Source organism: Cygnus atratus, chromosome 4 (genome assembly GCF_013377495.2).
Source record: "Cygnus atratus isolate AKBS03 ecotype Queensland, Australia chromosome 4, CAtr_DNAZoo_HiC_assembly, whole genome shotgun sequence".
In the NCBI taxonomy this organism is placed as follows: Eukaryota; Metazoa; Chordata; class Aves; order Anseriformes; family Anatidae; genus Cygnus; species Cygnus atratus.
The window spans coordinates 53,306,287-53,332,885 of NC_066365.1; the positions used below are offsets into that span (position 1 = coordinate 53,306,287).

Here is a 26,599-nt window from a genome sequence, read left to right on the forward strand (position 1 = left end):
AGATTTGCAATGTACACGTAAAGTTTTACAAAGAGAAAGAGGGGTCAGAAAGAGAAGAGTACAGGAAAGATGGGTGGTGATGAGAGCCCTCATCTTGTGTACTCTGATGCAGAAGCTTGCAAAGATTTGAGGCTGATACAGACACCTCACATGAGACCAACATGTTTTAATGACCAGGAGCCTCCCTTGGAATAAGGTTGATGAGTGGTAAACACTCACCAGGCTGGGAGCTGTCGTGACTACTACAACATCAAGTGTCCTGCGCACCACTGCTATTCAAGGTGCTCACGATGCAGATACTTGCTCACCTACATCACAAATGAGATCTTCTCTGGGATTCGTAGGAGAAGAACAATTTCATTTGGAATTTCTCTTTATGGAGAAGCTCAGAGGTATAACAGAGAGTGGAGAAGAGCACACAACTGATTTTTCAGGAATAAACTACAGGTAGGTTAGATCCCAGCTATAGATTATTTGCTCAGTAGGGTAACTCCTGAAGTCCCATCTTGTATTTGACTTAGAAAATCCATTGCATCCATTCCTGTTGAGACACGAGTCAGGGTTTAGTCAGAACAGACATTGCTCATTCTCTTGGGATCTCCACAGAGAAGGAGAATCATCCTATGGTTTTGTACACCATTGTCCATGGCAGTGTGATATCGGCCCCTCAAGGGCCAGTTCTGAGCTAGCTGAAGACCAGGAAGGGCAGCAGAAACCTTGGAATGAGACAGGTCTGCAAGACCTGAGGGATGATGTGGGGCAGCGAGTTTGGTGAAGACAACATGAGGAGAAGGGGGACACCACAGCTCACAAGGAACGTACAACGTGGTGAGACGAACCCCTGCAGGTTGACCCCCTCCATCTTCCAGCAGAGTCCTCTTACACACCTGGAGTTTCCACCTCCTCAGCCTGGCTTTCTGTGCAGGAGGGTAACTTGGCCCAAGTCGGTATGCCAGGATTTGACGCTCAGACTTGCCAAGCTCCCCAGGGTGCAAAACCTGCTTCAGTCATTGCTTTATAGAACCAAGGCAGTTACTCTTACCACTCAAACCCCCCAAAATGTTATTTATCCATTCTAAATATGCATGTTCAACATTGCCACGTAATTATTTTTTTACTATAGTAGGTCACTGGTTTCACTAAAACCACAGTTTATTAAAAAATGTACTAAAATATTGTGAGAATTTTAGTGCTCGTGAAAAAATACCTTTCATCCCTGGACAATGAAATCTTTTGCCTCCAAAACTACGTCGGAGACATGAGAGGTGATGATAGTACAGATTTGTCTCTGCCACCCCACCCATGTGTCTAAACAAGCCCTGACTGCAAGCCAGCCCTTCTGGGGTTGTAATTAGGTCAGGTCTAGGAAGAATTAAGTTAAGTTCCTCCTGTTTCATCCCATTTTTGACCTGAGGCGGACTCCATTTTCCTAGGAAGAGGACTATGATAACAACATAAATCTCACAAAGCCATGGGTCAGCTATCAAATATCTGTCAAGTATGTTTTAATCGCTCCTACGCTGGACATGCTGGGCTCAGTCACTGTCGTGCAGTAACTCAGGCATGTGTAAGAAGTGGTCGGCTTGCTTGCAGGCCATTTATTGTATGGATAAGATGATTCGCTTCTATGGTTAGGTAGAGGAAGAACTTCCAAAATATGAGGAAGAACTTCCAAAATATGAAAACAAAGTGTCAGGATTTTACAACAACAAATACAAGACTCTTTTAAATAGATATACAATGGTCAGATTTTATACATTAAGTCCTTAGAGTAAAAAAAAAAAATCTCCACATAGACAGATACATCGAAGGGAGGCTGATCCAGGCAGAAGTTTTTCATTAAATAAATGCAGACAAACCAACAACTGAGGAACACCAGTAACAAAATCAACACAGCTATGGTCTGTAAATCCTCCGGTCCAGGACAGCAAAGTCCAAGCACAGGGCTGCATTCACCTGTACTCGTCATTTTTAAAGATAGTGCCCATGTGTGTTGGGTGGGGGAACAGATCAGAGAGAGCGTGCATCTGTCTTATTAGGAGCACCTGCACTGTGGTCCTGCCAGGAGTCCTCCTTTGATTCACCCCCCATTATCTCTGCCGCAGCGTCTCTGTGAGAAGACAGAGAGAACGAATGCAGGCAAAACCACCGCCGGCGGCCCTCAGAAGATCTTGCACTCGTTAATGGAGAAGAGCTTCCGCCTGTTCTGCCTTTTGGCTTGGTTGACTGCTGTCCGCACGGCGTACTCAAACACCTGCTGCACGCCGCGGTTGCTGAGGGCAGAGCACTCCAGGTAGCCCTTGGCTCGCACGTCCTGGGCGAGCCGCTTCCCATCCATCGGGCTGATGCAGGAGGAGCGGTAGGGCCCTGTGTCGCGCTGGTCAGTCTGAGTGGCCACCACCAGCACAGGGATGCGGGGCAAATGGTTGCGGATCTCGCCGATCCACTTGTTCCTCAGGTTTAGGAAGGAGCTGTGGTTCGCCACCGAGTAGCACATTAACACCACATCTGCCTGCTGGTAGGAGAGGGGGCGAATGCCTTTGAAGGCATCGCTGCCAGATGTGTCCCAGAGACCTAGGCTAATCTGTACTCCATCCATGAAGACATCCACTCCGGTATTTTCATACACAGTGGGTCTGTAGGCGTCTGGAAAAGTCTCGGAGGTGAAACGTACCAAGAGAGATGTTTTCCCCACTGCAGAGTCCCCCACCAGCACGCACTTGATTGAATCCAGCATTTTATTAACGTCCAGGGCCAAGGGCACTTTCTCGGCGCAGCAGAAGCACAATGAGGAGATGCAGTGGTCTTGGGGGCTCTCTAGATAACTTCCATTTGGTGAGAAACCATCCAAATGTCTTTACTCCTCAAGACTTGACTGTGTCACTTGAGTCTAAAATCCCCTTTTCTCCCACACGGCTCTGCGGTGCTGTCAGTTTTAATTCTTCAGTGAGTCAAGCGATGTTTCTGGAAGAGTAAAAATAAAATGTAACATTTGTAACCCACAGTGAACAGATCATTTTCCATCAAGATAAAGTTCCTTGGACACGTCCTGGGACGGCTGTGGGGATTACCCCACATGGAGGACGCTGAACCCTGCCGTCCCTCCCAGCCAGCATCATGTGTAGCAGCCTTCTTGCTGCTCCACAGGAATAAGTGTCTTATCACCCCTGCTGTTCTGCACTGAGACCAGCTGGTTTTTCCCTCCAATTTTCTAAAGAACTAATAAAATCAAGTTAACTTGTTACAATCTTACTGACCTGCTTTTAGTGAGACAGTTCCTGCCTCTGACTTTCACCAAGACAGCCAAAATCCTGAATTCCTCCCAACCCATTAGTTCAGATTGAAAATATACCCTTGTCCCCTAAAGGTGGTATCCACAAGAAAAAAATCACTTCATGAACTGATTTGACTATTTAGGCAATTCTATGACGAACAGCAATGCCAAACTGCTTGCGACAACGAGCAAGGAAAGACCTCAGATGCAAATCTTGACTGACACAAACCTTAACAGTTTTCAAAAGAAATGCGGGATGCGCAGCAAAAATACCAAAAAAGTTCAAAATGTTTCTTACAAATCACTTCCAACAAGCAAGATAACATAAGCCAAAGCAAGCCACACCACCAGTGCTGCCCCAGTCAGACAATTTCATCTGAAGGGGATGCAGCTGCCCTGACATTTAGTCTGCTGAAAAACCAAACTGAGAGTAACTCTTCGTAGTATGCAATTGCTTTTGAGCTCCTGCCAGCATTCAGTCAAATTTTCCTATTTTGAATGCAATTGTCTCTTCCCCACTGGCTGTGTGCAAGATTCACTGCTCACACGGAGCTGCACACAAAACGCTACAAAATTCACTAACTGCAAAACCGAAGGAAAATTAGTTCTGCTCAACAAAACTGGTTAAAACAAAATATCACTGGACAATTTCAAAATTTCCTGTTCGCGTTACACACACAATATATTTCTGTCTCCTTCACATATGGACAGAGAAGTCGGACTGTGGGTTATTTGCACAGAAATGAATGAGGGCCACCAGAAGCATACACACCACCTTACAGTAACGTTCTCCAGTCTTGCTACCTTAACCCCACCACCGCACATCTCTAGTACGCTCAAAGCTTCGTCTTACTTCACAGAGGGGAAAAACAAAGGGAAAGAAGAGAAGAGTGCTGGGCAAGCTTAGAGAGCACATTGCACAGACGTTGACAACTGCTGCTGGCAACTCCCCTCCTTCCATTTTGCAACGAGGCAGCCTCCTACCTCCTCCCGTGCTGCCGGCGTGCCCGCACAGGGGTGCTTCTCCCACCCGACACCCCAGCCGAAAGAAGATGTGTCAGGGCCTGGCTGGAGCACGTTGCTTTATAGAGGCGGCGCCGAGGCTGCGGGGCAGCTCTGTGCTCAGCGGGGTGACGGGGATCTGCGGGAGCCATTGCGACAGGCGGCGCTTCCTGGCCTGCGCGCACAGCCACACGCTCGTCATCTCAGTTCATTTCTGGGAAGCAGGATAGAGGCTGAGGCAGATATTCATTCCTGCCTGCTGGGAAACGAGCTGCTCCGAGAGTTAAAGGTGGGGTGGCAGCCACTGGAAATTCACTTTTCGTGCTTCATCTAAGCCCTACTCCATTCCCCAAGCAAGCTCTCAAGGGAATTAGACAAGATATTTAAAAAATACAACTATGAAAATTCAAAAAGTACGCTCAGGATATGTGGTCCAACTACTTAAGTGCATCATCATCTTTCCTATGGGGTATTCTACTTCAAAACTGTGTCAGCAGTACAGTTTTAAAACACCACCATTCACCACAAGCTGGTAGTGCATGATTCAGAAAAAAGCATGTGCTCACAGGAGAAAGTTAGCGTGTACCAGGTCTTCTTCTTGGAACAAACACTTTTTTGGTGCAAGTAGTCTTTAATGCCCTTAGCCTCATTATTTTGTTTATATTTGAATGCGGAGAAAAGTCAGAATGCCCAAAGCATGACTTTTCATAAATGCCGACAAATCTTAAATTTCATAAATGCCAAAATAGAAGAAGGTGGATAAAAAGACTGTTCTGCTACTCAGCTTGAAGATAAACAGGTCTGATTTTGTTAGCTATTTTGAAAATAACATATATAAATGATTAAAGCCTAAAAAAAGGTTTTGAGAGCTAGTGTACATGGCTAGTCGACACGCAATCATAAAAGATGAAATAGTGTGACAGCGCGGCTACGTTTTCAAAGCAAATTGTTTTGATCTATAAAAATGCACCACACATAACCAGATCCCTACTCTGCTCCAGAGGACAGACTGCAGTCAGTGGTCCCAATCTTGCTTTTGTTCATAGCTTGCTGGAGTTCAGGCACCAGCATGTATTGTTGGGATACTGAAGAGCTATTCTAAACTATGCACATAGCCTGTCACTGACACGGCCTCAGGATAGGAGAGGATGAGTTAAAATAATTATACACGTTCATCTCAATTAGTGGAAAAACCTTTAGATGAAACATCAATAGAAAGCAATGTCCTTTAAAGGACAGGCCAGTACAGGGCACTGCTACACACCAGTATACAGCCAGTTGTGTAAGTATTTGCAAAAGCTTTGGTTCCCTTCTCTCATATTATATACGACAGTCCTGGTCTGACAGTCCAGCATGCTACACCCATTAAAAGACTGCACAAAACCGTCTAATCATGGACAGTTGAGTCTAACCTACTGCAGGATTTTTTCCAACACTTCGGTTTGCCTAACTTTACCGATTTTATCAAGTCTATATTGTATCTGGAATTCCAGAAACATAGATCTTCTTTTACACTATTTCAATGTATGCTTTCATCACTTGTAAAAACAAAAGATTTTACTTAGATAATATGGTGAGAGCTTTTATAATATTGAGTGTGAGAATTTATGTCTAATTCTGATACAGTCATGAATAGTGATCCTATGAATTTGGGGATTAGCCTCAAAGCAAATTCTTGCACAGTTTTGGATAGAACACTGTTTTTTCAAAGATGCCGTATTGTCTATGTAACTATGTCTATGCAATGTTTTGCTTCGCTTTCCCATTTTTCTCCCCCTGTGTTTGGAACAGAGGGCCTCATACGGGTGTGTGGTTACAGAGCCCTCGGCCTCAGCCCTGAGGTGACGACAGGAGCATCACCCCAGGCACCCACCACAGAGGCAGCCACCTCCCCAAAGCCCCTCACAGCCTGCAGGGTCGGGGTTTCTGGCGGAGCGGAGGGCAGAGTTGTGGCCTGTCCTCCCCTGGGAGCACGGACAGCACCCACAGAGCCATGCCAGAGCCCCACTGCAGCCGCTCTGCAGGATCCCGCTGGGCAGCACGATGCTGCGGCGCTCGTACCCGTGGATTTTATTCCTATCACGAGGTCCTGTTTCACCGCTTCCATGCAAGCTGCCCCAGGCCTGGTCCTGCTGCCGTGTGTTTGGCTGTCTTTGCTCAGCCCAGCAGTCCCATGCAGGTAAATGCCTCACACTTGGTCATGGCTGAATATGATATGGGATGCGACAGTACGGGAGGAGGAGCAGAGCAGCTCCAGGCTCCTCGCGGGTGGAGGATTCACATGAAAAAACATCTGCAAAACACTAATCTAATGTTTGTTGAAACAAATCTACCAACACACAAAAGCAGGACTGCTTGTATCAGAAGGGGTAAGTTTACTGGCTGAACCAAATGGGATTTTCATTCCTGCCAGGAACATCCCTGGCATCTACTGCAGGGTTACTGTGAGCACGGCTCACTGTGGTGAAACACCTGCAGGGAGCAGACACTGCCTTATGATGGGAGAAAAGCTAAAGGATCAGGATCTCCTGATTTCAAAACCCTATCTTGTGTATTGTGCAGCACCAGGTAGGCTGGGATTTGGAAGGGATGAGCTCATACATAAACAAAATCACGCAGGCAAGACAACAGGCTTTTCAGATGCTACACTGATCTGGCAGCCACAAAATGCTTCAGAGAGTTAAAGCAATTAACATGTTAACTATTATTGCCATTATCCGGTCCCTACCACAATTATGTCTTAGTGCAGTTCCTGTTGATATCAGGATAAAAGCAGGCTAATTTTTCATCTTGAACACTGTGTACAGTAGCTCTTGAAGAAAACTGATGTTGCAAGGAAGTAAAAATATTTGTGGTAATAAAAAAAAAGTAAAGGTTGAAAACCACTGGAGAGACTTCCAGTGGCTGTGCAATACTTGATTGCACATATTGGCTTTGCCTGCACGCATTACTCCTCACACAGTCCCACCTCACATGGAGATGGGGTCTGCAGAAGCGTGTCTACAACACATCTCCACTGTGTTGGTTATAATCAATACTCATTCCAACTGTACTGCAGATATATAAAAACTTCCATTGTGTCTCTTATTTAGAGGCCCTAAAGGAGAGGAAGGATTTATGGAGACTGTTGTCACTGACCGGAACAGTGCGCGGCTTTACGTCTTCACCTCCATGGGTGCCCTGAGCACTGCAGGGTGCAGATGGGGCCTAAGAGCAACTCCCGGGAGCAGGAGGAGCAGGAGGAGGAAGAGAAGGAAGAAGGGAAGGAGAAGGAGGAGGAGGTCTGGCAGAAAATCAAGAGAGGTCAGACAAGCTGTGAGGGGCAGCACCCAGAAGATGCAGCACGGAGATGTTTGGCCCCCCTGACGGAGACCCCATGGACATTGTGGATCTAGTCTGGATGCCCAGCTAGATCACCAGGTCACCAACATCACATGCTGTCTTGTCTTCAACTCCATGAGCAAATCGTACTTGCTCCGTTCAGACACAAACCTCCAGACTGCTGCAGGGGCCTGTGCCGCTGCAGCCCAGGGCTGCTGCAAACTCATACATCGGCTGTGGCCTGTCTGGAGCCTGCTGCTGGTCTGCAAGCCGGTGGCCCTTTGCTGCAGTTTCCTGTCATGCAATCATTAACCTGATGCTCTGACACTTGTGTTAGCTACCTCCTGGATTTTGACCCCATTTTAAAATGATTTTGGTCTATAGCACTAAGTAGTCCCGGTCTTGTCAGTCTAGGAAATAGCCTCTCTTCTTCTCAGCGTCACCATTTCAGTCCATAGTGCCATTCCGTGGTGGTACCGCTGCCATGAAGGGGAACTGGTGCACAGCCCGCACCTTTGCAAGATGCTGCGTATTTTCCCCAAACTACTCCACCGAAAAATCTGCATTCAACCCACTCACTTTCCAAGCAGACAACCGCAGCATCCATCTGTATTCCCTGGCCCAAGAGCAAGACAGCAGGTTATTTGGTTGCTGGTGCTTCAGTCATCTGGTGTATTTACGATATAGACAGATTAACTGCCAGATTATCTCTCAATGTGTTTTTCTATTTTAAAGAATTATGAAGATGCATAGAAGCTTGGATGAGAGCTGTTATACAGATATTTTATCCCTAAGTACAATCATAACCGCAGTGGCTTCCTAAAGTTAGAAGAGCAAGCAACATGCAATGAGCCCATATTGTCAAAGTCAGGATGTCTTGTCATCTCATCTCATCTCAAAAAACAATTTCCTTCCAGAATAGAAAAATAAATAAAAAATTGCAGTCATAAAAACTTAGAAATTTTTCTGTCATTCCCTTATTTGCCAAACTGAAATTCTGTTCTTCTTTTAGAATTTCAATGCTTTATTTTGAAAAAAAAAATGCAAAACTGAAATTCTTAAAAAAAAAATCTAATTCAGCAAATTTGAAGAATGGACAAACACGGTCTTAGGAACCTTTACAAAAATCACTGCAGGATCAATACAAAACCTGAAAATAAAAGCCTCAGTTTCTTTGTTTGGCAGTTTTAACAACTGAAACTGAAGTAAAGGTTTTATGATCAAATATTCAGTCATGTTGCCAACTTTGTCATTAACCAGGGAACACAAGTCATCAGATTTAAAAGAAAAACCCTCATACTGAGACCGGGGAATCTTGCTATAAAACAATGACAAATTCAGACCAATGTTATTTGAATGAGATATGAAGTCCAAGTAAATGGATGAAAGCTTTTCTCATAAGTAAATGTACATATTTACACACTTGCTTACAAACATGAACATAACTATAAAGCTGCATAATGTTATCATTTAAATTAAAAATTGGTAGTTCATTACTTTAGTAACAGTACCCATAATTAATACATATAAGCAATGGATAATGACACATCTGAAGATCGATTCAATTTACTATAGTCACTGAGAAAAACTATTCATCTTTCATTTTAGTTAACCCATTAAATAAAGAAAATACTTATTTTATCTTCGAGAGCCTTTTATTTGTGACTAATCACACCTTAATTCAGTTACTTACAGATTAGGCATGAACATAAATATTTAGAACCACTTGAAAAATTAACAAAAGCTCTGTAAGACTCCTGTGTATCGGTCAGAGAGCCTAAACCCAACAGAATTCAATTCATCTGTGTTAAGTACCTGCTTCAAAATTCAATCTACGAGTCTGAAATCTTTTTTTTTTTTTTCCCATGTTTATGGCATGACAGAGTAAATTACGGATTGTGCGGTATTCAAAGCGCTACAAGGCTTTTTCAAAACTGACCCATTTTCAGGAGAAAGGTTGCATCCTCTCCAAAGTAAAATTCGGGTAAACCTGTAGGTTCCCCTGTAGGGAATTAAACCCTTCACAGTGAACTGGTCCATGTGCCATCCTCAGCCTGGTCCAATACCCTCCAAAGTCACCAGAAATGGAGCAGCATGTCATGCCCAAAGTGTTGCACGTGCTCTTGCACTTACCAAGCGTTTCCATCTGCAAGATACAGGGTACGCCACCTTCCTTTCCCACCCTCCTCTGTGATAGCTTTTCTTCTCTGCTCTTAAACAGTGAAGAAATTCTTGAGTCTCAGCACACATGCGGCCTGAAACGGAGCAGCTGATGTGCAAATGTCACACGTGTGTGTGTTCGAGCACTGACGTTCGCCAACCATCTGTCCGTCTGCGTTCCCTCATAGCTCTGGTTTTGTACACACACACACACACACTTATATATGTATACATATAAGTATATATATTCACCACTGGCATACTTTTGGGTCCAGATGGACATACAGATACGCTTGCAGATGAATGCGGATAAAGCGCTACACGCAGACTACTGTGCTATTGTACATACCTATGAAAAGCCACCCTGTGTATCAGAATGGACTCCCAGTTATAAAGCAAATCTCCCCACAAGCCTAACTGCACTGCGACCGAACTGATGGACCGATATTCTAGATTGTATAAAATTTGATAATTGACTTCAATGAGACTACTGTGTGTGTAGAATTATTCACATGTGGAAAGGTTTGCTGCTTTGGGCCCCAAACCACTTCAAATTTTTTATGCCACATCCTCTTTTAACACAGTTCACCTTTCTTGAAGTTTGAGACAAATCAAAAGGGCACTTACAACATATTTTTGTAGAATTTTTTTTTACAGGTTTAACTCTTCAAAATCTGTTCTTTTGTTTTGCTCTGGTTTTGAGGCTGATAAAATATGAAGTATTCTTTTATTTACCATCTCTAACAAAGATTGCAACCTCTTTCCAGAAAGCCTAGCCCTTTCTCTCTTTCTGCTTGGGGATTTTTGACCATCTGCAGATATGGGTATAATCATAAAGTATCCATTTTCTATTCATACATAACTAATATTTGTTAGTTTTAAATGTGTTGTAATTTCTTGCATAATGATGCATTATTTGCTGTCTGGATGCATAGAAGTGTATACACACATATGCAAAAAATCAAAAAAAACAGCATATATTTAAAAAAATAACCTTTACAATAATGAATCTATACATCCATATACATAATATTATATCCATATATACATGCATGCATGCTTGTATATCTAGATATGTATCTAGATACATCTACATAGATATATATGTTCGTGTACACTGATATTTGTTCATTGCAGACTTTGCTATAAATTGCCATACGAAACACACATATTCAGTGTAAGATATCTCACCCTCATTTTAAAACCTGTATGTACATTTTGCATCAAACAATGGATGTGTTATTGAAATTACTTGAAATTAAAATTTAAAGATCATGGGCTTTAAATGACCTTATTTCTACATATAGGTATGCATGTGTGTTTGTATATACACAGGCAGAAATGACTGCTCAGCCAGATCTGGATCTGCACTAACATAGATATATAACTGACAGATCATAGAGTCTTTCACATACAAATAAATATATAGACATACATTTTAAACAATTACTTTTCTACTGTATATGCAGCTGTTAAATTTTTTAGATGCATCTTTACAATATGTAACGATAATTTGTTGTTAAGGAGATGCATCAATTTGTATAAAATCCTGCAGATGTGTAGCGTGGTAAAACGCCAAAGCTAACAACCGCCAACCCTACATACACACCTGCATTCACAAGCGAAAGGGCTTTTTCTCCCTCGGGGCCCATGTCGAGCCCACTGCAGCGGAGAGGGCTGCCTTCAGCGTGTTTCGGCTCTAACCCGGGGTAGGACTGCGCTCCTCTCCCTTGCTTGCACAGTACCCAACCTTCTCAACCGGGTTCTTTAAATACTACGAAGTAATCGACATTAGCAATATAACTAACAGCTAATATATGAACAATACAGGTGGCATAACACCCTCCCTAGAGCTGGGGAAAAAAAATGAAAAAAATCATCCTACCATTTCTCCTCTGCCCTCCACGGATCCCTCACAAGACCGCCAAGGTTACTTTCAGAGGTCTATTTGGGTTTAACTTTGCTCAGTTTTTATCTATCACAAAGTAAGGAGGCTCTCAAGCCCAGATCTTCTCCCCTAACCTCAGGAGGTTCTCCGTGTTCATTAAGTTCAGTATTTGCATAAGATTGATTTCAGTGGGAGGTAAAGGTGGAAGAGGAAAATGTTAGAACAGAATTATCCAATGTTTGACAGAAGATTTGCATGTTTTGTGATAATAATAAAATGTATTGAATGTATACAAGTTTTGAGCAGCAAATAATAAAGCATTATTTGATCAAACAATTCAGAATATTGCCTTCTTGTTAAAATATGTTGTGGGTTTTTGTTATTATTATTATTTTATTATTACTTGTGAAGGACACATATTTACTGCATGTCGCTGTTCAGTCCTGTCCTGATGAATGCTAAACTTCTTGAGTTAATGAGCAAAGCCGGGATTAAGTAAGCAACAGCAATTTGATTGGTTATTTATTTTATAACACTGAGAAACTGGCTGACAGTTTTAATTTTTCCCCTTAGAAGAGCCAGCAACAAAAAGATTTCTCTTGCCTCTGTATATATTAGACTATTTAAAATCATAGTCTAGATTTCAGCCAGAGGGAAAGTGCCATTCTTCTGAGTTCATTCTTAAATTTTATGTGTATGTGCACAAATGTTAAAATGTTAAAAATTTTGAGGGCTTGCTTGGAAATAATTTCAATCACTTTGCAGGTAGAAGGTGCAACATAAAACATAAAATTATCATGACTTTTCTTGCATTTGTTGATTTAAGGTCTTTTTTTAATTTATAAAACAAATGAAAAGGATAAAGCAGTTGCCTTCCCCAGTCTATCCCACAACTCAGTATTCCTACATTGTACCTGGCATAAGGATAAAATCAGAGTTAATATATATTTACAAGATAGGTAGAAAAATATTTTTTCTTGCTAAATAGCCTCCCTAGAATTCTTTAATTGTAGTAAATTAAATTAAATGGGTATGCCTACTTGCCTACAAGAAATTGCCTACATCCTATGCTTAGTTATGTATGAACACAGCAATTGAAATTGTCCTTTAAAGATTACCTTTTTTTTTTTTCATGGAATTAGCACAGATTATACCTGGCAGTTCAGATTTTGCATTGATTTATATCTTACAGCAACCATATGCCAGAACAGACTATATATTTCAGGGCCTGTTTCCCTTCACTTTTCTCCGATTCCGGTATAAACTTAATCTCTTGTCACTTTTATATAAGATAATAAAACTTATAATACTGCAGACAGCACTGGATAATATGTAATAGGTTAAAAGGAGAAAAGACTCTGCCACCAAAAGTAATATATAAATCCTTCTCACTCGTTCTTCACTTCAGTACTTTGAGAAGCCATTTCAGATACTTAAAGCTGACATCTATTTGGCTTTCCGTTGGTTTAAAGATCATGCAAATCCCCATGCTTTGATAAATCTTACTGCAGAGTTTCTGTTTTTCAGAGGGAAGCATAGAAAGGAACATTTTACATTTTTCCTTAATTTTTACATATTTTGCATGAAAATGATCTCACAAATGAAAGAAAAAGATATTTTAGGAGACCTACATTTGAGCATTATGCAAACATTTCCCATGCCTTATTTTTGAATCCTGGGAGACTTGATTCAAACTCAGCTATTTTACACAACAGCTTTTCATCCAGAATTAAAACTCCGCTTGAAAGATACATGAATTTTAAAACCTGCATTGCATTTAAACTGACGAAAACAGAAGAAATTACATGAGGGATTTTTACGATACATGTTTTATAATATATTTTTGTAGTGAGAAAACCACAAGCGCACAGATGATGAGAGGAAGTTAATAGATATTCAAATATGTCACTAATTCAATAACTTTGAACTCTAAAGAATTTTCCATTTTTTAAGCACAGTTATTTGATGGGGGAAAAAGAAAAGAAAGCAAGTTGCAAATAAACTGCATGTCCACCGGCATACCCTTCAACAAAGAAGAACGAAAGGTTTTCTTTTTGGATGGAAAGGCTTCGTATTATTTCAGTGACTGTGCACAGGAGATAACCAAGCAGCTAAGCTACGCAGGGGTCTTGTTCTCATACTTGTACAGTAGGAGACTCGGTGTTACCTCTACTTTGACATAAATCAGGATAACCTTCAAAAGCAAATGACTGTCACTCATGAGGAAAAGAGGTATGACCAGCTGGTAAAACAACCGCAAATAGTTGAGTATCAGTTGTTACGACTGCCACTCCACTGTACGCTTGTGTGCAACAAGTGGCACGGAATACTGTAAGCAACCACAGCCCTTCATGCTGACTTCTGCCGGGCGAGGTGTTTGTTCCCTTTCCGACACATGTTGGGTCTTTCTTATGTGTTATATCACCGTGGCCCCCCTTGGGGAAAAAATGCAAGCCATAGCAAAATCCTGTGGTTTCCAGCAGGTTCATACAGCCAGTCATTTCATCAGGTAAAGGTAAGCATGCCAGCTCAACACCACCCTCACCAGTGAGGAATTTACACTTCTCCGCAGTTTCTGAGCGTGAGGACTAAATACGATTCCTCATGCAAAAAGAACAATTCTCCCTGCTGTTGGAGAAACACAGGCACACAGCGAGTGCTGAGGCCGCGTTCCAAGCTCTCCTTCACCACAGCCTCCAGGCCTGCTGGGGCCATTACTCCACACTACTCTGGCAGCTGCTCGTTTTAGACCCAATACACCAAGGCCTCAACCAGTGAATTCCAGTGCTCTCGCTCACTGCTGCATTGCAGAGGATTTTCTGGCTCCGAACATCTCTCTTTCCACTGTCATCAAAGCTTTGGGTAGATGAGGAAGGTTTTCCAATTTTTCACTGACATCAGAAACGAAGCACAACTAAATTCTGCCAAATATACATGAAACCACGTTTGGTTTTGCAAAGAGCTGTGGAGAAGCCCACAGATTTTGTTGCTACAGTGCTTTGTTATATTTGTGTGATCCTGTGCAGGATTTTAAAACATAATGCTTTAGTAGTGGGCTTGAGACAGCTGCAGCCAACTTCCTTTCTTGATTACTGCACTGTGGCTATCCCAAGCCATATTTCAGTTGTTAGGTGTTAGCTGTTTCCATATTGAGGAAACAGTTGAAAACTGCTGATTTAATAAAACCACATACCACTGGCCAGAAAGTGAGAAGCTAATTTGGAATGATGTTATGCTGTGTGCTGTGATGCCTGAAATGTCACATTAAGACTTTGAAACAGGCAAATTATTCCTTTTATTTCTTTTCAAGCAATGCTCAAAAGCATTACAGAAAATAGACTATAATTGTTGTGTGATCAAATCCAAATTGAATTAATCACCTGAACCATGAATTCGGAAATACTCACCTGTTTTTTAAATAAAGCTATAGAATCATACCACCAACATTTTACGAAGAACATTGAGGTGATCGTTTTAGGGAGAAGAGGTGTTTTTCAGTGAGAATCCTCTTCATTTACAGCTGTTAAACAGCTGCTGCTATGTATCTAGAATGGCGCAGCAACAGCAGCAGGAGAAAGGGCAGACTCTCATCTCTCTGTCTAGGCAACCTCCGGACGGGTTATCTGAAAGTGCCACCAAAAAAGGCCACAAGGCGCTTCCGCCGATGCAGCCCAGCAGCTCTGCAGGGTGGGCCAGCGGCTCAGCCTGCAAGGTTGCCAACACAAATTGTGCTCGTTTCCTGCAGGCTCTGGGTGCTCTGAGAATTGTCCGTGTACACCCCGAGGACTAATACGGCTCACTTCTAGCTATGTAACTGGTTGCCTCCCCAATATCACTGCCACTGGCAGCTGTGATCAGATGCTGCTGCTTTAGTGCCAGCCTCTGAGGCTGCTGGGCCCACGCAGCAGGGAGAGGCCTTCCTTTTCGTCCCCAAGTCCACACTCCCTGTGGAGAAGCTGAGCTGTGATCTGCTAAATTTCTACATTTTCTTCTGGAAGCTGGTCACTGGGCTGGAAAAGTATTTTTAGTAACTTTCTAGAAGTATAGTTCTATCTTCACAGTTTTGCTGTGCTGCATGTAGGTACAGCGACTGTCCTCTGACACAGGCGGTCATGGGAGGCCTGATTCTCCGCTGCCATGAGCCTATCTGCTTTGGCACAGTAATTCCCTTAAAATGGGATTAAGTAGCAGTAATTTGCAGCCACTTTGCCCTGATGATGAACAACGAATTTATGTCTTGCTATACATGTGAGTCAAGCCCATTTTTTCTGTTTTAATTCTTTGCTCTGGACCTTAGACAGTAAGTAGAGGTTACTTATAAAAACACAAATTCTCTGTAAATATGGAACTACAATTTTTCCTGGTTCCTGACGCCCAACCTAGTGAATATATAACTTGGCATTACACCCCACCAAGGCCTCACCTCTCAGTGTAGTAGGAAGCAAGTGCACGTGGGGCTTTTCCACCCAAGGCCCAAACATGGTATCCTCATCAAGTCTGTGCCCACTTTCACTCGTGTGATACGTCTTCAGACCTGCCTTTGAAAACTGACATTAAAACACAGCCTAAAGTCACGTAGGTGTATATGGGTGGTCTTTACTACTGGAACATTTGCAAACACCCATTGATCCGAACGGCGGGTTTTAGAGATGTAAAACACAAAGCGGCACAGTGCAATGCACAATCCCACCTTACTCTGATAGCAACAGCAGAAGGGCATGAATTGATATTAAAATTATGCCAGCAGATCTGCTTGATAACAACTAATCCCTCTTACCCTACCTTTTCCCCACACAAGTGTTTTCCTCAGGGTAAATCCTGCGTTCAAGCCAGCCTCCTCCAGACGCCACGGCCCCTCTCCCGCCCCATCCACAGACAGAAACACAGCTGCAAGAAAAAGTTAGAAAGCCTTAAAGCCTTTTTTTCTTCTGGAAGAAAAACACCGGGCTGGAAAAGTATTTTAGTAACTTTCTGGAAGTATAGTTCTATCTTCACAGTTTTGCTGTGCTGCATGTAGGTATAGTGACTGTCCTCTGACGCAGGCGGTCATGAGAGGCCTAAAAGTTAGAAAGCCTTCAAGCTAGATTCAGATTTTTCACAGGGACCTGTATGCTCCCTCTTCATTCACCTTTTAGATTACCTGCCTCTCATTGGCAACACGACAAGACCATCCCACTGCCAGACGCAGTTTCAGTGAGCAGGATCCAGCAACGTGTGTGCACAGGCGTGGACACGTGCGTGCGCACACACACTGCTCTCTAACGGGATCCCACACTGTGACCATGGCATGGTTGGCTCAGAAAGCAGCTGAGAAGACGCTGTGGGGGTAAGATGAAAGCAAAAAGCTACACCCGCGGCCATTTGGATGGCAGGCACAGCCCCTCCATCTCAGGGGAAGGCAGAGAGATGCCTGTTAACGCCCAGCGGGGCATGGCTGCGGCGGCAACCAGAGCCCGTGATGGAGATGTCGGCAAATTACACATATTTCAAACCTCACTTCAGTCCTAAGAACCTGAATGTCACCTTTCTCAAATTCAAACAATAAAACTTCTAAATTTGCTTGGAAACATTTAAGATGAAGTGGAATAGTTTCCCCCAATGACGAAATACTTCACAAACGAGGAAGAAAGCCATCCTTTGAGTTCTAACGTGCCTATCGCTCCTGCGTTCATGTTTCTTACAACAGCAATGGGAATCAGAATCAGGCCCACCATTTTTAGAATAATTCATGTTTTCTCTCTTTTTTCTTCTATCAGTTAAGATATAAAATACTGGCATGGCGCAGCCCATCACACCACTTTCTCTACTTTCATATGAAGACTTTTTACGCTGAAGTGGAAACAAACTCTGCAACAAAAATACAGAAGATCTATGACCTGGGTTGGGATTAAACAATCTCTTAACAGAATATCACACTACTGAATATTTAACGGATGGTATTAAAAGTAGAACTAATTATATAGAACTAATTATGTAAATCCATTTCACAATTTTATTAATAAAAGTAAAACTAAAGACACTGAATTTGATTCAGAATATAAATTCACTTTACAACATTTAGAAGGAAAAAAGACAAAGAACTTACCAGGCACAGGAAGCTGAAAGAGGCTGTTGAAAAATAAACTTTACGGAAGTCAACTATTCTGCGTGAGATAGGGGAAGAAAAAAAGAAGAATGGAGATCTGTGTTCTTGGGTTTTCAGACGGACTTTTTTTTTAGCAGATTAGAAAAAATATATTATGTAGAAAGAAGGGGAAAAAAAAGTAAGTGGTGAGCAGGGCCCTCTGCACCTACAGGCCAAATAAGTCCCGGAGACTGGGTCACTCATCCGGCAGCGGCAGTGACAGGGGACCCAGATGTAATATGACGAGAAACAGCGGAGTGGTTTAGGGTAAGTCAGCTTCCTGGTGAGAGCTCCTCGGCGCTGCCTGTGTGGGTTTTGTTGTGGGTTGGCGTGTGAGCGCGAATGTCTTAATGTCTTTGGTGGCATGTAAAAACCCGCTCCTCGAAGCTGGGGGAGGGAGGCACAGCCAGCAGCCTGCAGCACGCTCTCTCTTTGCAGGCTGCTGCTCCTCCGGCCGCCTCTGCTCCGGCTGCTGGAGGCATAGCACAGCCCCACAAGCAGGAGAAGAGGAGCAGAGCCACAGCTGCCCGGTGGTTCTGCACATGATTCACGTGCTGGTAACATGGCATGGTAACACTTGGCATGTTTTTGTGCAAGCTGGAATGAGGCCCTGCCTGTAATAAAACACAGAGTGCGCCTTTCGCAGCACAGACAGCTCGAGCAGGCCGGGTTATCATGACTTCCAGCCTTCCTGCCACAAGGCTCCAATGCTAGTTTTGGGATTTCAAGTGCCTGGTCTACGGTCTGTACTGCAGGAGCTATGAGCATTTCCCAGTTCCCACTTCCCAGCTCCCTGCATGCTCCTTCCTGACTCAAGCCCTACGTGCATGGGGATCCCTCTGTCCTTGCCACCCTTGCTATAGGGAGGACACCTGGCTGCACAGGTCAGGGAACTACAAGAGGCTTCCCAGGTTGGACGAGCAGGCAATGGGACTGCCATCAGGGCACCCCTGTCCCAGACTCCTGAAGCAGCCAGAGAACCCTGCCACAGCAGGACAGGGGCCCCAAGTTGAATGCCAGGTGCCCCAGTCCTGACCAGCGCAGGGGGCTGGCTGCTCCTCAGCCAGATCCACAAGCACGGGGTTGCCCAGCAGCCTCAAGACCAGCCTCTGAGGCAGAAAAATGGAACCCGACACTTTACCAGAAAATATTTGGGGCTCGTTGAAGCCATTCTTGACCATCTCTTGCCTGGAAGTAGCAAGAACGGGCTGCCTCATCCAGGTCTAAAGCCATGCGTTTTGTGTTCATTGCAGGATGAGAAGCCTTTGATGAAGAGAGCTAGTGCATTTGTCCACATAAACATTATGTTGGTATGATGCATTCCAAGATAAAGTAATACTGCTTCCAAGAATGATTTAAAACCAACAAATTACAAGATAAAACAGAAAGGAAACAAAATGATAATTTATGTGTAGATGAAACGCAGTTTGTGCCAAAAATATAAATAGCTGCTGAAATAATATTACCTGTGTAAAGAGGCTGTAAACATGCTGAGATGGAGCTTGCAGAACAGTGCTGCACAGTTAGGCTGGGGAATCATAGGGAAAAGAAATGAATTCAGTTAATTATCAGTAGGGATGAAGGTAAGAAAAGGTAGCTCACAGAAGGCATTTTTGGAATAGTCTAGTCCTAAACACTTCAATACTCCTTTTCATTTGAGACAAAATTTTGGATAAGGGGCTTCAATAACTTACGTGAGAACTCATGTCACTTAATTTTCACATTAAACACCTATTCTTCTGGTTTTAACCAGGTTTGTGTTTCCCAGTACCAGTGCATGCAATCAGGCAATAAGTTTCCATTGCGATCATGATAAAGAAAGCCAGACACCCAAACATTTAAAAATGTTTCCACTAAAATGCTGTGGCTTGTCAGAAGTAGAGAAATAACTACCATTTGCAAATTATATTGATACAAATGTCTTAGGTGAAGTCTAAACGTCTTTTAGGTCTGCTACAGATAGAACTACTTTAAATGCAACTATTTTTTCTGCTTTGTTCTGCAAACTAATCCAGATGTGAGGCCATCTGGGTAAGCAGTCTGCATTTCGGATAAAGAGCGCATCAATCTGTGAAATACTTCATAAACAACTCCTGAATCATGAGTTCTGTGAAAAAACAAGACTGTAGAATAAGAAAAAAGTTCTAACAAGCCTTGATTTCCACCCATTTTCTTCCACTATGCTTCCTGGAGCGTCGTCACCCAGTAATTTCTTAAAAATATTTGAACGTCAGGGTGGATTTTTTTTGATTCTTTCATTTTTGGGGAGTTTTTGAATAAATACTGGAGCCTTTTCATGGGTATGCACATGCTGTGTAGCACTTGCTCCATGACTTCACTTCCTAGAGACCTGGGATGCCATGAGGACCACCCCAGCTCCACACTCACTGCACAACACACAATTCCAAAGTCAGGTACAACACTGCAGCTTAACGGATATGTTTCCCTTGATAATTTTTTTTTTCTTTGACATTGTTCTTGTCTTTCTTGCTGCAGTTTTTTGCCCCTTTTCACCTCTTCAAACTGTGCAACGAAGGGGAACAGCTGGCTGTGAGAAAATATTGTTAATACATTCAAAAATACCTTGCTTCTCCTTTTTTTTTAAACTCACTATGAGTCATTAACTGGGACTTTCAGAAACAAACACTTTGTTGTGGAAAATATTTATGGGGGTGGAGTGGAGGGTTGCAAATTTTATATATATATTTTTTTGCATTGAAGACTAAGTTGACAGCAAAAAAATAGTCTTAAACCTCAAGTAACTGAGGATTTATTACCAATAATGTAAAATAACATTATCCAGGGTTTTGTCATGGCTTAGGGTGGTTTACAATGAGAGGTCAAGTTTGTCCCTTGATCCACTGATTCTGTCTGACTTGGAGAAATTAGTGGGAAGCAGATGTTGGGAAGGGATTTGAGATCAAGAAAGGAAGCTGTTCCTGTTACCCTGGCCTGACTTCCTTGTTCTCAGATTTGCTCAGGAAGTAAACCATGACACTCTTGATGCCCATTGTATTTAGCCCCAACGAGCCTTTCTTGTGTCCGAAGTGACCATTATGTTACACAAAATAAAGCAAATTGTTCACGTCTAGGCACATCACCAAAGTTATAAACAACATACAAGGTGTGTGTTTACTCGATAAAAAACTTTTTTTTTTTAATCATCATTTTCAAAGGGGAGCAGGAAAAAATGTGTACAGTCAAGATGTCAGCAGCGCATTGGAAAACTGGGATGCTGCAATTTGCTTTCCCTTGAGTTCCTGAGCAGTACAGGTCAGGTACATTGCCCAGACCCATTTCAACCTGGGGGTGAGCACATCCCCTTCCCAGGGACAGACACCTCAGAGAAAGGGGGACCTCCTTACAGCATGGAGGAGAGAATCGCAAAGGTGTCTAAAATGGACCCAGCATAGAAATATCTGCAGAATTACTCATTGTCAGAGAACTAATTCTGAAAGAGGAAATGAAAATGCAGTTTCACAAGCAACTCCTACATGGATTTTGGTAAAACATATCATGACTTTGCCTTGATGAGTTAAGGCTTTGGTTTCTAAGCAAGCTAACGCGGTGGTTAGGCCCCCCTCAGCTTGGTGTTGCAGTGGCACATTCTGAAGCATGTGGTGATAACACAGAACCCAAACCCTGACGTGAGGCTAACCCTCAGCTCAGCTCTCAAACCTCAGCTGTCGAGCCCCTCCCAAGGCTCTGCCTCTGCCCTGAGGTGTGCCAAAGGATCCAACGCAGCTCCGGTGTGGAGGGAGAGGCTTTGCACTGCTACAGAGGAGCCTGGGCTTTGGCCACCAGCAGTATACTCGCTGGGCAGGGTGGGCCAAGGGCACTTCCATCTGCCCTGCAACAGCAGATCGGTCCCCATCGTGACATGGAAACATCATCCTTCAGCGCCGGGCTTGTCCCGCACTTCAGGTGGCCGTGGAGCAGCCCTCAGCTACTCCTGCTCTGGTGATCAGGCCCTGGGCCACCCAGTGTCTGGGTGCAGCAGCGCTGAGACGGGTGTGAGGCACTGAACTGGGCATGTCTGAGTGCAGACCTCTCAGGCCCAACACGGAAAACCCCATGTTGTGCAAATGGTGACCAGACTTGGGTTTGGCTCCAAAACTTGGGTGTGGGCAGCTACATCATGCCTCCTTTCAAGACCGATTTAGCTCTGTTCCGTACACTGAACCCGTATCCTCGTGGAGCTGCAGCAAGCAGAGCTCTCCCTGCTTTTTGAGACCTCGGTATTCTGTAGTCTTAACAACAGAATTACTCTTTACTGCCTTTAATTTGTGAACGGATTACCTATTTCTTTGGGATGTTTCTCTTGAGATGTGGCTGTCAGTGGCATATGCCATGCAACAAAGCTAATGTTTACAGTCTTTCCTTTCTTGTTATCTGACAAGCAGAAAAGTGACGATCACTTCGTGGTATAATTCCTCCTGTGACGCCAGGAGGGAAGTGGCAGTCAGGACAACTTATGGGAAGTGCTCTCCTTTAGAGTAACTTAAAAATCTTCTTCCCCTTTCCTAAAAGGGAAGCATGCTTAGGTACCATACTGAGGGTTACTTAATTCTCCCCAGCTTTCATCTTAAAACAGTCTATCACAAAAGCAACCACATGACTTCCCCAAAACTCAGTATTCTTCCCCAAAATCAGGTAGACATCCTAATTCCCCAAACACCCGCCAGCCTGATTAGCAGAATAAATGTCTTCCATGTGTGACACATGACTTGTACCCGTGTTTTCTTGCCGTTGGTTTATGGGGTCCCTATGAGGTGTTTGCAGCCCCCAGGGGAACAGAGCATTGGCTGGGGACTGCAGGCCTGGAGGAGAGCCCAGACCCAGGCTGGCCAGCAAACGCTTCCACACAGTGTGGCATGAGCACAAGCCCACATCAGTTTCTGTAAATTGACTGACCTGTGTAATATTCCCTCTAACCAGGGACACCTGAACTTCCTGCCCCCCATGTGGATTTAACATAAGAATGATCCCAATGGCTTTGCTGAAACCATGGAGGAGGCTCCATCCAGTGGTTTTCTCTGTGAAATCGTGCCCAAGCTGAGGGACTTCATGGCTTCATGGTCATATCAGCTTCCTGCCCTCACCACCCTGGCCTTGCCCAAGGGCCGCAAAGCTGAGGTGCTTCCCTGCAAAGAGAAGCAGGGGAAGAAAGAGCTGAAAGAGGCCAGAAGCACTGAGGAAACGCTGGTTCCTTCTTCCATTCTCCCGGGGAAGAGGAAGAGGTCTGTCATGGCAGGGAGCTCCCCTGTGGCTTGTCTACTTGGTACTGCAGACGCAGTAAAAGAGGGTAATCTGGAATGGAAAGGGTGACGCACCGGTGAGGAAGGCTACTTTTAGAGGTGGGAGTTGGAGGCAATGCCTTTTGAGTTAGCTGAAGTCAAGCAAACACGTAATGCTCCCACAGCCTGACCTGACAATACAACCATTCTTCCCATTCACAGATCAAACACAATGATTAAATCTGTGGCACATGCACAGGATTTCCATTGCTCGCTCTGCTGTCCAGCATTTGCTGCCAGCCATGGCGGTGTTTCATGGAGTGTAGGTAAGAGGTTCTGTTTCTCAAGATAATACAAAAATAATAACGATCCACGTGGTTGCTTACAAAGCTTTTAAAAACAACTGTTGTCATAGAAGCACTGCCACACTCAAATGTCCTACAGCCCAAAGAAAGTAGCAGCTATCACATCCTGATCAGACAGAGGAAATGCATCAGCATTTAATATTTTACTATTATTTTAGCACGCTGCAAGTCAGGTCAAATGTCTCCTGAGCCGTATGAAAAGCATTCCTACTCACAAGGACACAAATCTAGTTTTAGACCCAACACCACGACAGAGGATACAAAACAGCTTAGGACAATGGGAAGGAAAGCAAAATGTTGTCTTTTATCCTTTGCCTCCACTCCAAAGCTGCCTCAGTCTTTTTTGTTTTTGCAGCTCGGGTAGCAAGTTCAGATAGCATGACAGCACAAGGGTCTCAGGTCGTGGGGACCTCTGGTGGCACTGGGGATACGCAGCTGCCTTTGTCAAACCCTAAAGTGGCAGAGAGAGCCTACATTTTCATCTCTGAACGGATGCCAAAAGCCCCGTTTGTCCACCAACAAGCTACCAAAACTTCAAGTCCTTCCCTTCCTCAAAATCGGCAGCACAGTTTTCATCTCAGTCCAGAGAAAGATGTGTAGCCCTCTTACAATATGAAAGCTACATAAATGAAGCTAACACACAAAACAAGATACAAAACAAATAAAAACAGAACCTGACCACGGGACAAAACACGTTACTCACAGGATGTTGAGCCCTACCTACCACATGCATTTAATTCAGCAAAACCTCTGAATGGCGCATCCTGGCAGCAGTCTGCTTCGAGCTGCTGGTTTGGATACATCAGTGCTGCTCTGTGGGGGCTGGAGGAACGGGGCTGCCCCGGCAGTAGTGCCCCAACCACACAGGGTGCCTTACTGCACGATCCTGCAGCACCCCAGGGTCTCCTGGACACCTCCACAATACCCACCCACCCACCCACCCACAACCGATCGATGATCTTCAAGGTCCTTTTCAACCCCAGTCATTCTGTGACTCTGACACCTTTCCCTATCAGCTCTTACAGATCCGCTCTAGCATTTACCATCCTCCCAACTCACCTGCATCCACGTCTACCCCACGTCACCAACCACCCTCCTACATAAAGTCCCTCATGCCATAGTAAGCATTTGTTCTTCATCACAGCAGTCTCTTGGTGCTGGCTGACCTCTGGATCCAGTTTCCAGCTTTCCCTACGGCTCTTTCAGGCACTATGCCCCTCGGATGTGGACCATCCACACATCTCCATAGATCTTACAGCTTACAGGGTATTCCTGTGTCCTGTAGCTTCCCCCGATATATCTTCCATTAAGGTGTAGGAGGGAAACGCTGAGGATCTGACTCATCATCCCAAGTGCTCCAGGTACTCTCCAGCCCTCAGGAACACAGGACAAACCAACCCAGAGGTTGGGAAAGGCTCCTGGATCTGGCAGAAGGGTGGAGAGGGGAATGGGGCACCATGAGGTTTGCAAGGCCTTTCTCAGGCCTTCAAAGTCACGAGACAAGAGAGCTGTTAAATACCACGCTCCTAAAAAGCTAAAGCTCCCAACTGGCACTCCAGACAAACACAGGCCCCGTTTGTGGGAAAGGCTTTCTGAGAAAATCCTCAAAAGACAGCACCTCCCAGCTCCAGGACATGTAGAAACCACGCAACCTATAGGAAAAGGGGAACTTTTATCGGGTGACAACTGGTAAGAAGCCATAGCTAGCCCAGCCAGGCTCCCTGACACACAAAGTCAAACAAAATCAGGAGTCTCCTTCCCCGTGAGCTTTCAAGATGACTCTGCCACCAGCAACACCCACGGCGGCACAGGACTCCACCGAACAGCACAACTTCTTTCCCTGCCAGGCTCTGAACAGCAGCCAGACAGCCAAGCTACAAAGAGCAGCACAGGGCAGCTAAAGGAGAAAACCCAACATTATCGTCTCCAGATCTAAGCGCAAAACGCACTTCTAGGTCTTGCCCATCTTCAGCAAAGAACAGCAATAACCTTTTGAAAACAAGCCCAACCCCACCCATATGCAAAGAAAGAAAAAAAAAAAAAAAGTCGCCAAAACAATACCCTGAATACAGTACTCTTCCTCTGAGGAAGAAACAAACAGCACGTGATGTGTAATAACATCCTCTAGTGTACCTCACACAGAGAAACAACAGCTCTGGGAAGGTCACAGTAAAAGCTGCTTCCACCACCGCTCTATGTCATTAGCAAGGGCACCACCTATTGTCACAATACCTGATGTGTTCCGCCAGCACATCCCACCTTTAATTGTATGTTAATGATTTGGGCTGAAATTTACTGTTCGCCTGTAAAAATAATAATTAAAAAATTACTACCCTTTAATTTTTGACTATAACATTCAAACCATTTCCATAGGTAAGAACATGTTAGAATAGTCCCTCTCTCGTATTTAAAAAAGCAGAAGGACTTTCAGAAATCCCAAGAGAATCAACAAGGAGAAAACTCCCGGCTGTAAGCAGAGAGCAGCTTGGAGCTGGCCCAGCACACAAGGAAGTAAAGGCATAACCAAATCAGCAGCTGTCGAATCAGGACGGACTGTTGTAGCCAGGACAGGAGCCATGCTGGGTCTCCGCGCTGAGCACTGTACAAACACTGCTGTCCCGCCTCCAGGGAGGAGGCAAGTCCAGTAGCAGTACCTCCACTTTAAAACACTGCAGTTTGAGAAACTCATCCCCAAGATGGCCCTGGCTGCCAGAAACAGGAGTCTGTAAGTAATGAAAAAAACTAACTACACGTTACTCAGGCTGTGGTACGTAGCTGTGGCTCAGAATCAGCCATGTTAAATCTAAGCTAGCTTCCACCAAGCTTTCACGTTTCCAAATCCTGTTTTCCCTGCTCTCTTGAACATTTTTTTTAGTTAGGGCTTTGCTGTGCAAATGCACAAACCTGGCTTGTTTCTGCAGCGTATCCAAGCTATAAGGGAAAGAAATCATAGGAACGATTCTGCAGGAGCCAGCTCGCGTCGAAGTCAGTTGTCCCCAACCAGAGCTAATAAAACATGCTGGACTCTAGCCAGCACTTCGCTCTCAGGTGTCTTTCCACACTTGCAGGAACGTGATACAGCAATACCCGCACTCGATCTGCACAGAGCAGCCTTGGGAAAAGCTAGGATTGCTAGCTATAAATCCACAATCATACAGCAATTGCTCTTCCTCAGAATCCGTCCGATTATTGCCTCTGACCTAAGGGGTCTCACCAAAGGAGGTCTAC

At 44.1% G+C, this 26,599-nt stretch overlaps 1 protein-coding gene across 4 annotated transcripts; it reads right to left on the reverse strand.

Moving 5' to 3' along the window:
* Positions 1-1,190: 1,190 nt before the first annotated feature.
* Positions 1,191-25,963, reverse strand: RHOH (ras homolog family member H). Of its 4 annotated transcripts, XM_035552966.2 has the most exons (3): positions 25,896-25,963; positions 25,604-25,674; positions 1,191-2,964 (listed from the first exon to the last, which is right to left on the reverse strand). In XM_035552966.2, the coding sequence occupies exon 3, from the start codon at positions 2,735-2,737 to the stop codon at positions 2,162-2,164; it is 576 nt and encodes a 191-aa protein (XP_035408859.1). In that variant the 5' UTR covers positions 2,738-2,964; positions 25,604-25,674; positions 25,896-25,963; the 3' UTR covers positions 1,191-2,161. The 4 variants fall into 4 exon arrangements, with proteins under 4 accessions (XP_035408859.1, XP_050566484.1, XP_050566485.1 ...); XM_050710527.1 differs by lacking the exons at positions 25,604-25,674; positions 25,896-25,963 and adding an exon at positions 17,731-18,059; XM_050710528.1 differs by lacking the exons at positions 25,604-25,674; positions 25,896-25,963 and adding an exon at positions 11,643-11,816.
* Between the last annotated feature and the right edge of the window lie 636 nt (positions 25,964-26,599).